At 35.4% G+C, this 15,720-nt stretch overlaps 1 protein-coding gene across 1 annotated transcript in view; it reads left to right on the forward strand.

Annotated features, from left to right (window-relative positions):
- ESR1 (estrogen receptor 1) overlaps window positions 1–15,720 on the forward strand; it is a 254,813-nt gene that overhangs the window by 95,343 nt on the left and 143,750 nt on the right. Inside the window, exon 5 of the mRNA XM_081251428.1 lies at window positions 5,268–5,603. Within this exon, the coding sequence (XP_081107554.1) occupies window positions 5,268–5,603 (336 nt within the window). The remainder of the gene's footprint in view (window positions 1–5,267; window positions 5,604–15,720) is intronic.

Below are 15,720 nucleotides of genomic sequence, written 5' to 3' on the forward strand. Positions count from 1 at the left end.
TAGCATATTCATTTTTCCTAAGATATAATGACCAAGCCAAAGAGTTTAAAAAATTTAAAAAAAGGATGATTAAATAAACTCAAGTATTAGAAGCAGTCTTTCAAAACTCCTAGTTTGATGCATTAAGACAGATCTTTTTATTTTAGGGCCAGGACATAATTGTTTAAGCAGTGGACATGTCCCCAGCCCCTTTCTCCCTGCCAGGGCTCAGCCCCTACTGATGGACCTCCCCAAGCCCAGGCAGCCTTAGAGAGATTCCTGAGGGATCTTAGAGAGTGCCCTGGGCATCATCTCTCTCCCTTTCATTCTCATTCTCACATTGGTCTGTGCTTATTGGTTTAATAAATGCCCTGAAATTAACACTTCCTAGTGGATTAGAATCACTGAAATTCACATTGAGTATTACTAAACAGAGGTTCTATACGCCGCTTCTAAATCCTTACAACAGTGCTACAGGGTATTAGGGAAGGCTTAACCCAAGGGCATAAAATTCAAAGTGGTGGCATTTCACATGTGTGGTGGGCTTGCTTGATGAGAGAGAGTTTGTTTCTCGAGCCTGAGGGTAATCACTGAATTATTGTAAGCTTATGAAATTTTAAAAGGAATGTAGAGAAATTTGCTGTGATACAACTCTTGTCTAATCAGTGACACAACTTGAGAGCTAATAACGTTTGTACGCTAGCATATCCATTACATGACATCTGAATTGCGCTGCTAAATATAGTGCTCAACCATTCTGGGAAATTACATTTTGGGGTACTGAATGGCAACACATCTTGTTTATATGGCGTTACAAGTCAAAGTCCTACTTGTTACAAATAAACGTCTTGACTGTCAAGAGGCTGCCTGTTTAATACTTGCATGATCTAAGCTAATTGTTTTTCTTCCCTCCTGCTTTGTGAACTTTTGTTAAGATAGCAAAATAGTTAAAATAATTTACACAAAGGAAATTGAGCTTAAGCAAAAATACTTATCAATCTATGTTGTCTGGAAAAATTCTTGATAGGGAGCATAGAATGAGTTTTTAAATTTATCTTTGGATTTCAATTATGCGTGCCACTCCATATAATTAGGAACTGGCTGTATATTCCATAGTGACACAGGCTGTATTTATTGGTTGTGATCTGCAATTCTCATTTAACCTAGGTTAAGATAGTAGAAGTTGGGCCATTTTTCACCTGTTCCACTCAATTCCAGTTTGATTTTTTTTGAACTACTATGAAATATGCAATATTATCACTGGTAGTGACACCGATATGTCACTACTTATATGACAATTACTGCTTACAAGTAGAAATGGTTGCTTTCCTCATTGAGCTGTGCCTTGGGATCCTATCACATGCAGTCTGCCACACAATACGTACAACTTGCTATTTTTGTTCTGTTTGTATATTTTATAGAGGCTTTGACATTTGAAAAATATGGAACATTGAGGGGTAAATTTAAGAAAATATTTGTTAGTGCTAATTGAATCTACCTTACCCTATTTGATGATTTGATGATTTTATAAATATTTATCTCTTTCCTCCATCTCTCTGGTTCTGTTTTACTATTCTGCATTCCAAGCCTGTGGACATTTTTGTCTTGTGTTCAACAACGTGAATCAAATATTTGAGACTCAAAGTGGTGTGGTGATTCAGCTCACTGCTCTAAGAAGTGCTGTACCTAAACCATTTGAGTAGTCAGCTTTGAAATTTCTCCAAGAAAGGAAATCTCATGCATTGGCTCAAATGTAACTTTGTCTCCTAGAGAAGCCTTCTTTGTCTCCTCCGATTAGCACCTCCTCCTCCCTTCCATAGTGTTTTGGGCAGTTCATGCATTCATTCCACAAATAACAGAATAACTTTTGATTCATGGCTTTCTCCCTCCAAGCTGAAAACTTGATGGAGGGTAACATGATCTTTGTTTCCCACTGCATCATCGGTGAATATACATTGTAAGTATTGAACAAATTTTTACGAAAAGAACAAATACTTTGGTAAATAATTTTTTATAACTGTCACTCCTAGAACCTGAATTGAGTTTAAAATTCTTCTTCTGGAGATCAGATTGTCTGATCAGATTGTATGATTGCTGGGAACTTCTAAAGTGGGTGGTAATACTATGTTTTGTTTTGCTTCATTAACCTATCTACTTGTCTTTATTTTGGAAATCTTTTTAAATGAAGATAAATTACAGTTATAACATAAAGCATCATCTTCATTTTTAAAAAGTAAAATGCATGTGTATAGTCATAACTTGATTACTCAGGTAACTTGCTTTCATCTTAGTGTAAACAATATCACCTTTAAACCATTTCTTCTTTATTCAAGTCACTTGCTTTTATCTTTCCATGTAGATCTAATATTAAAAGATTTTATTGGAATGCTGCAGCTTTCCAATAAGATCTGTCCACATTCTCTATCTCTTTATAAAGTTATAGAATAGGGGGACAAAGAGTATTTGCGTTATACTCTGTTTAATATTGAAGAACAATGCATTTTTTTTCACCCTAGTTCCCACCCAAAGTAGGTAAATAACAGTCAGAATCATCCTGTCAAAATTCTGACCTCAGAATTTCCTAAGAAATGTGAACCTGTAGGAATTCTTTGCTTTTGATCTTCTTTTCCTGTTTTTCATTCCAAGGCCACTGGTCTTACATTCTAAATGGAAGAACATAGAGTCCTACAATCTCAGGATGGAAAGTATATTGAAGGTCACGTAGTGCAAATACTGGGTAATTGAATGCCTTTGGTAACACCCCTGTAAAGTCTTCATCTAGCCTATTCTTGGAAACCTCCAGTGATCTAACACGTCCTTTCCTGCGGCAGCAGATTCTATCTTTGTTGTCAGCTTTGACTCCTACAAACTGATTCCTTGCAGTGAGCTCTAACTACTCATAGTTTCCACATATTTTTTTCTATTTTACCCTTTGGGCTCATAAAGAGCAAGTTGAACCCATCTCTCTTAGTCAGTTTGGGGTGCTATAACAGAAATACCATAGACTTCATAGATTAAACAGCAAACATTTATTTCTCACAGTTTGGGAGGTTGGGAAGTCCAAGCTTGACAGCACATCTGGTGTTTGATGAGTGCTTGCTTCCTGGCTTGTAGGCAGCTGTCTTCTCATATCCTAACAGGGTGGAGAGAGCAAGCTGGCACCCTGGCCTCTACTTATAAGGGCACTAATCCCATTCATGAAGGCTCTACCCTCATGACCTAATGACCTCCCAAAGGCCCCACCTCTGAATACCATCACATTGGGGATTAGATTTCAACATATGAATTTTGGGGGGGACACAAACCTTCAGACCATAATGCCATTCTATATAGTATAGCCCATGTGAAGGTGACACTCATGTTTCCTCAAAGTCTTTTTTTCTCTAGGCTAACCCCTTTTAGTTCCTCAGTGGTTCTCCATGTGACCTGATTTCACATCTCCTCACCATCCTAGTTCCTCTGAATAGATTTGTTTTGCTTGTCTCTGCAGCATCCAGCACTGAGTGTGATACTCCAGGTGTGCTCTGATGAGCTGAGAGTAGGCTGAGTATCACCTTCCTCAGTTCAGATATTATACTCTCGTTAGCACATCTAGCAATGAAAGAGTTGAAATGTCTGACTATGGACAACGACTGGTCAGATACAACGATTCTTCTCATTTTACTTCTTTACTATTTTACTTCTAGGTGTCCTTAAATTTGTCGACTTTGTTGGATACAGTTTTAAAACTCTGTTAACTGGAAGAAACAAACAAACTTCATTTCAGAGCTCGGATCTTGCATCATACTTAATAGAGAATGGTCTCAGACAAGTTCGTTAACCTTTCTAAAGCAGCAGTTTTATAGTATTTACCTTACAAGAATATTGTGAGGACTAAATTAGTTGTGAAATGCTCACATGTAAAGTATATATTAAAGTGCTTAAGCACATGGTGAGTGCTCAGTGCATGTTAGTGATAATAATCTTTACAATTGTTACTTATTCTAAGAGTTCTGGGAAATGCTTATTTTAATACTGAAGAAATAGGAAGGGTTGTGGCTTCATTATATTTTTGGTATTATCTAACATATCTAATCTAGACCTACAAGAATAAAAGCTATACATAAAAAATTCACCACCGCACATTTGTTCAAATGCCTTGACAAATTAAAACAAAATAGAACAAAGTTCTGACATTAGTTATTCATTTCGAGTAAGAGAACAGGTGATATGTTATAAAGAATGTTGACTTCTCATGTGTTTAATATTAAAAATAATTGTATTAACTTTTTACCAAAATGATTATTTCTCTTATATAAATCTAAGAACTGCTGCTATCTGCCATATTTTGGAAAGATTACAGTTTTTGAAAATATGGAAGCTAGTATCATTTTTGTCCTTTAAAATATTTGTTTTTGCTGATACATTTCAGCACCACAGCCTGGACTTTTCCAGGTTAAGATGCTGAGCCAAACCTCAGAGTCAGAGTCTCTGCAAAAGAGAGTGGAGTCCCCTCCTCCCCTATAATTTAGTTAGTGGAAACCACAGCTGGTAAATCTTTGGGGGGAAACTATTTTCAATTATTTAAAAACTTTTGTATCAGGAAAATAGAAATACATTTGTGTCAATCTTAGAACCAAGTAAGCAAGTTGAGGGTTGTGGGTCAATTCCTCAGGTGGTGAGGTACAGTTTAGTAGCAATGAAAGACTGACTGAACACCTGTAGGATCCAGAGGCTGTCAGATACGTTTTGGATAAATCATTCCTCTTTAGTGTCTTCCATTAAGAGGTGTAGTTGGATGATAAGGATGTTTATTAAATGCTTTTTTAAAGATGCCTTTTTAAATTACTGTTGAAAGAATATTCATAGCAGAAGCAATCTTTGATATGAGCCATATTTCAAGAATAATTATTATCATGTCCTTTTTACAGCAGCTGTTACACACACACACACACACACACACACACACACACACATGCACCCCAGTGGCTTGTTAGACCAGCTTGTACTGGCTCACAAAAGCTTACTGTTAACTTTTCAGGGGTTTTGTATGCTGCTTAATCTCAGACAACTAGCTTGAAATTTGCCATGGAAATGGGAATAGTTACACCATGGAAATTGGTGAATGCTACAAATCAAAGCCTTTTTTTTTTTCCCATGGACAGCTGTTGTTAAACACTTACCAGCACAACTGTGCCCCAAACTCTTTCCTCAAATAAAATAAAGGGCTGTTAGCATTGAAGATGGTTTTAGTGTGAAAGTTTATATGAGAAAAAGAATAAACTGTTTTTTTCCCCCTGTGTTCTCAGGGATACGGAAAGACCGCAGAGGAGGGAGAATGTTGAAGCACAAGCGCCAGAGAGATGACGGGGAGAGCAGGAACGAAACGGAGCCCTCTGGAGACAGGAGATCTGCCAACCTTTGGCCAAGCCCACTCTTGATTAAACACACTAAGAAGAACAGCCCCGTCTTGTCCCTGACAGCTGATCAGATGATCAGTGCCTTGTTGGAGGCTGAGCCCCCCATTATCTATTCCGAGTACGATCCTACCAGACCCTTCAGTGAGGCTTCAATGATGGGCTTGCTGACCAGCCTTGCAGACAGGGAGCTGGTCCACATGATCAACTGGGCAAAGAGGGTGCCAGGTAAGAACACTAAGCTCGACTGTTTTTTTCAGAGCCAGTAACTATTCATGAACTGGTTGCGGTGTCATGGGAGAAACAGTGGGAAAAAATTGTTATCTAATTGGTTTCAGGGTTACATCAGAATTGGTTAAAATTTTTCAGTATCCATACACTGTAATTCTCCTGGAAGTTAGGATATAATGTTTTGAAATCAAAATCTAGATGATTAAACTCTTTAATCTGACATTATTTTTAACCCATCGATATTCACCAAAAAATTGGGGATGGACTCTAGGTAATAAATGCATTTAATATTATATGTTCACAGTGGCAGAAATTTTTAACACTAAGTGATCTATGCCCTATAAATTTTTAATATTGAGGATTTTTCTCCAAAACACCTAAATTATGAATCATCAATTTTACCTTAAAAGATTTTATTTTAAGGTATTTATAGACTAAAGAGATAATTTTTTTTTTTTTACTGAATGCCACTTATTCATTCAACTGCCTAGTCTTAATATTTTAGGACAAAGGTAATACAATAGAAAAATAAATTAAGTTCTCATCCCCGAGAGGAGCTTGTAGAAAGATGACAGTGGCTGAAGTGATACTTGGTCCTCCAGTTGATACTCTCAGAACTGGTGTTCCTGTAAAACTTGACTGTTGCTCTTGTTGTTCAGGGAGAAGAACTCTAGTTATTATGGAAACAAGACTAGAAAATGACCTCCTCCATGCCCCATCATATCCATTCAGGAGCTAATGTAGATTAACCAAGGCAAGAGGAAGTTAAATCTTTTTTTCTGGGCTTATAGATCAAATGAGTAATGGATTTAGACAGCGATTGTCTTGTGTGCTTTCTTTTAATAGGTTAAATTAATTATTACCTATGAAGCAGGGGACTTTTTTTTTATTAAACTAAATAAATGTGGAATTTTGTACTTGCATTTTAGAGATCTATTATAGGCCAAGAAAAACATATATCTGGCCTTAGATATTGGTTCATGTGTTTGCATTTCTTAACATATGAACATGTCCTTTGAATAAGGAGCCAGCAATGTTGTGATCCAAACTTGGTAGAGGGTATCTGTTTAGGTAGCAGAGGTTGGGTTACATGGAAACATGGGGATTAACAGGCATATTTAGATTTCAGGCTCAGTCCAACTGGCAAATAAAAATTCCCAGCCATCTTTGGAATTAGGAGTTTTAATGAGCACTTACCTACCTTAGCATTCCCATGTGAAGCAGATCCATGATAAGCAAATATTGGAATTTACATGTAATGTAGTTATAGGTTTTATCTTTCTATTTATTATTGCCTTTGTTTAAAAAATAGTTTGGGAGAAGAGGAAAAAAGAAACGAACAACTAAGGGTCATATCCCTGAGAGCCAACTCTAGTTACTGTTAAGTTTTATTGTCCTATAAGCATATATTTTCCTGAATGAAGTTATGGTAATACTAATTCTAGAACACTGTTGAAGTCAAGTATATATTTTTCATACTTATCAGTAGACTTCCATCATGACATTTTTACAATTATAAAAATTTGAAGGGCATTTGAAACAATGAGAACTAAGTTCAAATACATTACCAGTGGATGAAGATTTCATGGCAATAACCTTCTGAATTTAGGAATAAAATGGAGCTGGAAATCAAGGGAAGGAAAATATTATGTCCATGCTTAGCCATCCCATTGTTAAACCCAGAACTAAACAAATTTATGATAATGTGATGTGTAGCAAAACCACTCTATAACTTGATTATATTAGTTTAAAAGACCTGAATGATTCCAAAATCCTTGGACCAAACTCTATCTTGTTACTTGATATTTAAAAAAAAAGAATTATTAAGGCAAAAATGAAATTATGTATATGCTATTGGAATATAGCTGTTGTAAATCAAAAACCTAGTAGTCTGACCAAGCAGAATAAAAAGAGTCATTGATTTTAAAAAGATGAAAAATGAGGGAAGAAAAAATGTCTTCTGGAATCATCTTTGAAGATGATTGTCAAGCTTCTCAGAAAATTTGACAAAGTCACATTTTGAAAAGCTTTTTTGTATCCAAATACTTTCTGTCATTAAAAACATAGTTCACACCGAAAATCTAATATAGATAATATTACATTTATATGGTCACAGTTAGAGAATAATAACAATAATAATAATTTAATATAGAGGGAATAGAAAACATCATTAGTAAGAAGGGCAGTAAGAAAGCAGTTGTAGAAGTACCTGGAATTAGCTGTATGATACAAAAACCTGCATAGAACATTTGGATATCCTCAGATGGCTATCAGTATAACAGAGATTGTGAATTGACTTCATTTTTAAAAATTTCAGCATTAATGGAGTATAATTGACAAATAAAATTATATTTAAAGTGTACATTATGGTAATTTGATATACTTAGACATTATAAAAGGTTTCCCTACACCTAGTTGATTAAACATCCATCACCTCACACATTTACTTTTTTTTTCTGATGAGAGCATTTAAGTTCTACTTTCTTAGCAAATCCAGTATACAATACAGTGTTTTGAATTATAATCACCATGTTTTATATTAGCTCATCAGATCTTTTTCATGTTATAGCTGAAAGTTTATACTCTAACCAACCTCTCCCTATTTGTCCCATCCTCTAAACCCTGGCAAACACTTTTCTACGAATTTGACTTTTTTTTTTTTTTTTAGATTCCATGTATAAGTGATACCATGCAATATTAATCTTTTTCTGACTGGCTTATTTCACATAGCATAATACCATCAAGGTCCATCCATGTTGCCACAGATGGCAGGATTTCCTTCTTTCTTGTAGCTGAATAATATTCCATTATATATCTATGTAGATATAGATTTATCAGATCTTCCTTATCCATTCATCTGTTGATGGCCATTTAGTTCATTTCCATATCTTGGATATCTTGGCTATTCAAATAATGCTGAAATGAACATGGGACTACAGATATCTCTTTGATATCCTGTTTTCAATTCCTTTGGATATACACCTAGAAATGGGATTGCTGGATCTTATGGTAGTTCTACATTATATTGGGGGGGAACTCTTTATTGTTTTCCACAGTGGTTGCACAAGATTACAATCTCACCAACAGTATACAGGATTCCCTTTTCTCCACACCCTCACCAACAGTTATTATCCATTGTCTTTTTGATGATAGCCAACTTAACAGGTGTGAGGTGATATCTCATTGTGGTTTTGATTTGTATTTCCCTGATGATTGGTTGAGGATATTTTTATGTACCCATTGGCATTTGTATATCTTCTTTGGAAAAATGTATATTCAGTTCCTCTGCCCATTTTTTTTTTTTTTTTTTTTTTTTTTTTTTTTTTTTTTTTTTTTTTTTTTTTCTTTTTGCGGTATGCGGGCCTCTCACTGTTGTGGCCTCTCCCGTTGCGGAGCACAGGCTCCGGACGCGCAGGCCCAGCGGCCATGGCTCACGGGCCCAGCCGCTCCGCGGCATATGGGATCCTCCCAGACCGGGGCACGAACCCGTATCCCCTGCATCGGCAGGCGGACTCTCAACCACTGCGCCACCAGGGAGGCCCCTCTGCCCATTTTTTAATCATAGGCTTTTTTCTTTTTCTTTTTTTTTTTTTTTTTTTGCTATATGTGCTCTTCATATTAACCCTTTATCAGATACATGATTTGCAAATATTTTCTCCCATTTGGTAAGCTGCCTTTTTGTTATGTTGATGGTTTCCTTTGCTATGCAAAAACTTCTTAATGAAGTCTCACTTGTTTATTTTTGCTTTTGTTGCCTTTGCTTTTGGTGTCAAATCCAAAAAAAAACTATTGCCAAGATTGATGTCAAGGAGCTTTTTCCCTATGTTTTCTGCTAGGAGTTTTATAGTTTCAGGTCTTACATTCATGTCCTTAATCCATTTTGAATTGATTTTGTGTGTGTATGTGTGTGAGTGGTGTAGATAGGGGTCCAGTTTCATTCTCTTGCATGTGAATATCCAGTTTTCCTAACATATTTTGAAGACACTATCCTGTTGCTATTGAGTATGCTTGGTTCTCTTGTCAAATATTAGTTGACTGTATATGCATGGGTTAATTTCTGGGCTCTCTATTCTGTTCCCTTGATCTACTTTTTTTAAAATGCCAGTACCATGCTGTTTTGATTACTATAGCTTTGTAATATAGTTTGAAATCAGGAAATGTGACACTGATGCCTACAGCTTTGTTTTTCTTTCTCATGATTGCTTTGGCTATTTGGGATCTTTTGTGGTTCCATAAAATTTTAGGATTTTTAAAATGTTTTTGTAAAAAATGCTATTGAGACTTTGATAGGAATTTCATTGAACCTGCAGATTGTTTTTGGTAGTATGGACAGTTTAACAGTATTATTTTTTGCAGTCCATGAGCATAGAATAATTTTCTATTTCTTTGTACCTTCTTCAGTTTCTTTCATCAATGTCTTATAGTTTTCAGTGGTCAGATCTTTCACCTCCTTGGCTAAATTTATTCCTAGGTATTTTATTCTTTTTAATGTAGTTGTAAATAGGATCATTTCATTCATTTGTCTTTTTGATAGTTTGTTGTTCGTATATAGAAATGCAACTGCTTTTTGCATATTGCTTTTGTATCTGCCAACTTTACTGAATTTATTCTAATAGTTTTTTGGTGGAGTCTTTAGGATTTTCTATGTTTGATGTCATGTCATCTGCAAATAGAGACAATTTTACTTCTTCCTTTTCAATTTGGATGCCTTTTTTTTCCTTTTTCTTGCCTAATTACTGTGGTTAGGACTCCCAGTACTATGTTGATTAGGAGTGGTGAGACAGGGTACTCTTGTCTTGTTCTTGATCTTAGAGGAAAAACTTTCAATTTCTCACTGTTTAGTATGATGTTAGCTGTGGGCTTTTTACGTATGCCCTTTATTATGTTGAGGTATGTTTCCTCTACACCCACTTTGTTGAGAGTTTTTATCATGAATGGATGTTGAATTTTGCAAATGCTTTTTCTACATCTATTGAGATGATCATATGGTTTTTATCCTTCATTTTGTTAATGTGTGTTGATTGATTTGTGGATGTTGAACCATCTTTTAATCCTTAGAATAAATCTCACTTGATCATGGTGTGTGATTCGTTTAATGTATTGTTGAATTTGGTTTGCTAATATTTTGTTGAGAATTTTTGCATCTATGTTCACCAGGGATACTGACCTGTAATTTTCTTTTCTTGTAGTGTCCTTGTCTGGTTTTGGTATCAGGATAATGATGGATTTATAAAATGATTTTGGAAGTGTTTCCTCTTCTATTTTTGGAACAGTTTGAAATTCTTCTTTAAGTGTTTGGTAGAATCCACCAGTGAAGCAATCTGGTCCTAGATTTGTCTTTGTTGGGATGTTTTTGATTACTGATTAGATTTCCTTACTAGTAATGGTCTGTTTGGATTTTCTGTTTTCATGATTCAGCCTTGGTAGCTTGTGTAGTTCCAGGAATTTATCAATTTCTTCTTGTGTCCAATTTGTTGGCGTATAGTGATTCGTAGTAGTTTCTTATGATCCTTTGTATTTGTGTGGTATCAGTTATAATGTCTCCTCTTTCATTTCTGATTTTATTTATTCACGATCTTTTTTTTTTCTCTTGGTAAATCTAGCTAAAGGTTTGTCTATTTTGTTTATCTTTTCAAAAACACAGCTCTTAGTTTCAAAGATCTATTCTGTTGTCTTTTTAATCTTGATTTCATATTTCCACTCTAATCTTTGCTGTTTACTTCCTTCTACTAGTTTTTGGCTTACTTTGTTCTGCTTTTATATTTCCTTAGATGTAAAATTGGTTGTTAATTTGAGCTCCTTTTTTTCTCAATGTAATGAGTGCTTTCCTTTTTTCTTAATGCAGCTTTAAACTTCCTTGTTAGACTGCTTTGCTGCATTTTGTAAGTTTTGGTGTGTTTTATTTCAGTTTTCATCTGTGTCAAGGTATTTTTTTATTTTTCTTTGACCCATTTGTTTTTCAGTAGCATGTTGTTTAATTTCCAAATATTTGTGAATTTTAAAGTTTTCTTCTTCTACTTGATTTCTAGTTTCATACCATTGTGGTTGGAAAAGATACTTTATATGATTTCAATCTTCTTAAATTTATTGTCTTATTTTGTGTTCTAACATATGATCTATCCTGGAGAATGTTCCATGTGTGCTTGAGAAAAATGTGTTTTCTGCTGCTATTGGATGAAAAGTCTGTTAAGTCCATCTGGTCTAATATATAGTTTAAGTCCAATGTTTCCCTTATTGATTTTCTGTGTGGGTGATCTACGCATTGTTAAAAGTGGGGTATTGAATTTCCCTACTATTGTTGTATTGCTGTCTATTTCTCTCTTCAGGTCTGTTAATATTTGTTTCATGTGTTTAGGTGCTCCTATTTGGGGTGTATAATTATTTGAAAATATTATATCCTCTACTGGATTGACCCCTTTATCATTAAATAATGACTTTTTGTCTCTTATTAAAGTCTTTTGTTTGAATTCTATTTTGTCTGAGATAAGTATAGCTATCTCACTTTCTTTTGGTTTCCATTTGCATGGAGTATCTTTTTTCCATTCTTTCACTTTCTATCTGTGTGTGTCCTTAAACCCAAAGTGAGTATCTTGTAAGTAGCATAGAGTTGGATCTTGTTTTCTGATCCATTTATTCACTCTATGTCTTTTCATTGGAGAATTTAGTCCATTTACATTTAAAGTAATTATTGATAGGTGTTTACTTACTGCCATTTTGTTGATTTTTTTCTGGCTGTTTGTAATTTCCCTGTTTCTTTTTTCTTCTCTTGCTCTTTTCCTTTGTGGTTTGATGACTTTCTTTAGTGGTATGTCTAGATTCCTTTCTCATTATCTTTTGTGTATCTATTATAGGTTTTTGCTTTGTAGCTACCATGAAGCTTACATACAACAACTTATATTTATAAGTCTATTTTAAGTTGATAACTTCTAAAGCTCTATAATTTTACTCTCCTTCCATGTTTTATGTTTGGTGTCACAATTTACATTTTTACTACTTTTCATGCTAGATCTATAAGTTAATTACCCACCATCATTACAACATTAGAGTATTCTGAATTTAACTCTATATTTACCTAATTAGTGAGATTTTTACTTTCCTTTTTTATTGAAGGATAGTTGATTTACAGTGCTTCTGGTGTAAAGAGATTCAGTTGTGTGTGCATGTGTGTAAATTCTTTTTCAGATTCTTTTCCATTATTGTTATTATAAGATATTGAATATAGTTCCCTGTGCTATACAGTAGGTCCTTGTTGTTTACCTATTTTATAGATTTATATGTTCATATGTTTTTTTTGTTACAATTAGCGTCCTTTCATTTAAGCTTGAAGAAGTACCTTTAACATTTCTTTTAAGTCTAGTCTAGTGGTGATGAACTCCCTCAGCTTTTGCTTATCTGGTAAAGTGCCGATCTCTCCTTCAATTCTGAAGGACAACTTTGCTGGGTAGAGTATTCTTGGTTGGTGTTTTTTTTTTTTTTTTCTCTTCATCACTTTGAATATATGATGTGACTCCCTTTTGCCCTGGAAAGTTTCTGCTGAAATACTGCTGATAGTCTTATCTGTTGATAGCCTTGTATGTAACAAGTTGTTTTTCTCTTGGTGCTTTTAAGATTATCTCCTTGTTTTTAAATTTTGACACTTTAATTTTAATGTGTCTTGGTGTAGGTCTCTTTGAGTTCATCTTATTTGAAACTCTCTGAGGATCCCGGATCTGGATGTTTGTTTCTTTCTCCAGGTTAGGGAAGTTTTCAGCTATTATTTCTTTAGCTTTCTACTCTTTTCAGTTTCTCTTGTACTGACCTTTTCTGGGACCACTGTGATGTGACTGTTGGTTTTCTTGATGTTGTCCTTATATAAGTTCCTTAAGCTGTCTTCGCTCTTTTTCATGCTTTTTCCTTTTGACTCCTCTGATTGGATGAATTCCACTACCCTGTTTTTGAATTGCTGGTCCTTTCTTCTGCTTGATCTAGCTGATGTTGAACCCTTCTATTGAACTTTTCAGTGCAGTTATTGTATTCTTCAGTACTGTAATTTCTGTTTGATACTTTCTTATATTTCCTATGTCTTTAGTGAATTTCTCACTTTGTTCATGCCTTGTTCTTCTGACCTTGGTGAGCGTCTTTGTGACCATTACTTTCAACCCTTTATTAGGTAAATCACTTATCTACATTTCATTAAAGTCTATTTCTCAGGTTTTATCTTGTACTTTTGTTTGGAACATATTCCTCTGTTTTTTCACTTTCCTTGACTCTCTGTATTGGTTTCTGTGCTTTAGATAAAACAGCCACCTCTTTCAGTCTTGACAGAGTGGTTTCGTGTTGGAGATGAACCTTACTGTTCAGCCCAGCCTGAGCTCTTGGTTGTCTCTCAGACCTTTGTGATTTTCCAAGGTGAATAATTTGTTCTTAGAGGCTCCCAATAGTTGAGGGTATGCCAAGACCTGTCAGTATCCTAAAGCGGAGGATCTCAGTGAGCATGTAGATAACAGGCTGATTGGTAGCTGGACCCTAAGGTAGCAGCTTTTAAAGTATACAAATAGATCCCTTTTAGGGGAAGACTGGGTGATGGGATTTTCTGTTTGCTTCCTCTGTGCTGAAGCTTGGCAGGATAGCCCCTTAAGAACATTTGTTTGTTTGTTAAAAACCTGTGGGGCTGGCAAGTGCAAGCTTTGCTGGCCACTAGAGCCAGGTGATCAAGGGATGTATTCCTTTGGTGGCAGCTGCAAAAACTAGGATACCAAATGTGTGTACAAGCTCCTTCCAGGGAGATATTGGCAATTTGGAGCAGCCTACAGGGAGAATGTAGAGATGGTGTCTCCTGCTTTCCCAGTCTCTGGGGAGAATCAGTCAGTCCCTAAATTGTGCTAAATTAGAAACCTGACTCTCAGGTAGCAGCTTTTAAAGTATGCAAATGGACCTTTTTCAGGGAAACACTGGGAAATGCATGTATCTGTTTGCTTCTTTTGTGCTGGACCCTGGGAAGATAGTGAGTCCATTAAGAACAATTTGCTTGCTCTTGTATTATGGGTGTGGTTGATGTAAGCCCTGTTGGCTTCCAGAGCAATGTGCTTTGGGGGCCTACTCCTGGGATACTAGATGTTGAGACCAGACCCTTCCCTTCCCAGGTAGCAGCTGGGAGTTGTGAATTCCCTTCTGATTTTATGGCATTGTGCCAGGGTTTGGGGGTGGAGTTTCAGTGAGAGTGTGTCTCAGCCTTTCCTACCCATTTCAATGAGGGTATTTTCTCATTTGCCTGAAGAGAAGGAATCATTCGGCTAGTCTCTGGATTTCTTTTAGGGGAAATCACTCTGTTTGTAGGGGAGATTTGGTATGCCTGTGGGAGTTTTGAGTTCAGAGGTCTCCTATGTCACCATCTTGGACTATAACCCCCAGTTGACTTCATTTTGCATGATGAATTTTAATAAAAATAATCAGTTCATTGGACTATTCTAGTAGTTCGAGAAGTACGTTTTCACTAACAGAGTATTATCAGAATTTTCAAATGTTGGTGATTGTAAGTTGAATTTTCCTTTCTCTTAATTATCTAGGGCATATTTTTTGACTTGTAATATCTCTCTACTCAGACTCAAGAAGTGAAAAGCATTATGATAAAATACATCATACAAGTATGATAATCAAGTTCCCATCTGTAAAGTACTTATAGCTGACCTGGCTTAAGATCACATCACGACATTAATTTTTCTCCCTCTGCAATTTAAAAACAATAGCAGCAAGGAGAATGATAAAACCTACCTACACCACTCTGACAAGTGATGCTTTTTTATAACAGGTGTTACATATCTGCTTTTTGATATCTAGCTATAGAGAAGGATTTTTCTCTTTATTGTTTGTACTAAAATTTGTTAATCTTTAAGAAGCACTTTACATAAGCTATCCATGGATGGAGAGTTAGTTTTAAAAGAGATTGTTAAATCTTAATTCATTATTATCCTATACACAATGACACTCATCAACAAATGTAACATCATTATCTGAAGGTCAAAAAGGAAAAAACGTATGACTGCAAAGTTGTTATATTTTTAATTTCTGCATCACACTTAATCGCATCATTGATTGGCTGATTCTTATTTTTCAGTGTTAATCAAGTACATTTGAT

The sequence above is a fragment of the Mesoplodon bidens genome (genome assembly GCF_964165515.1).
Source record: "Mesoplodon bidens genome assembly, chromosome: 12".
Taxonomy (NCBI): Eukaryota; Metazoa; Chordata; class Mammalia; order Artiodactyla; family Ziphiidae; genus Mesoplodon; species Mesoplodon bidens.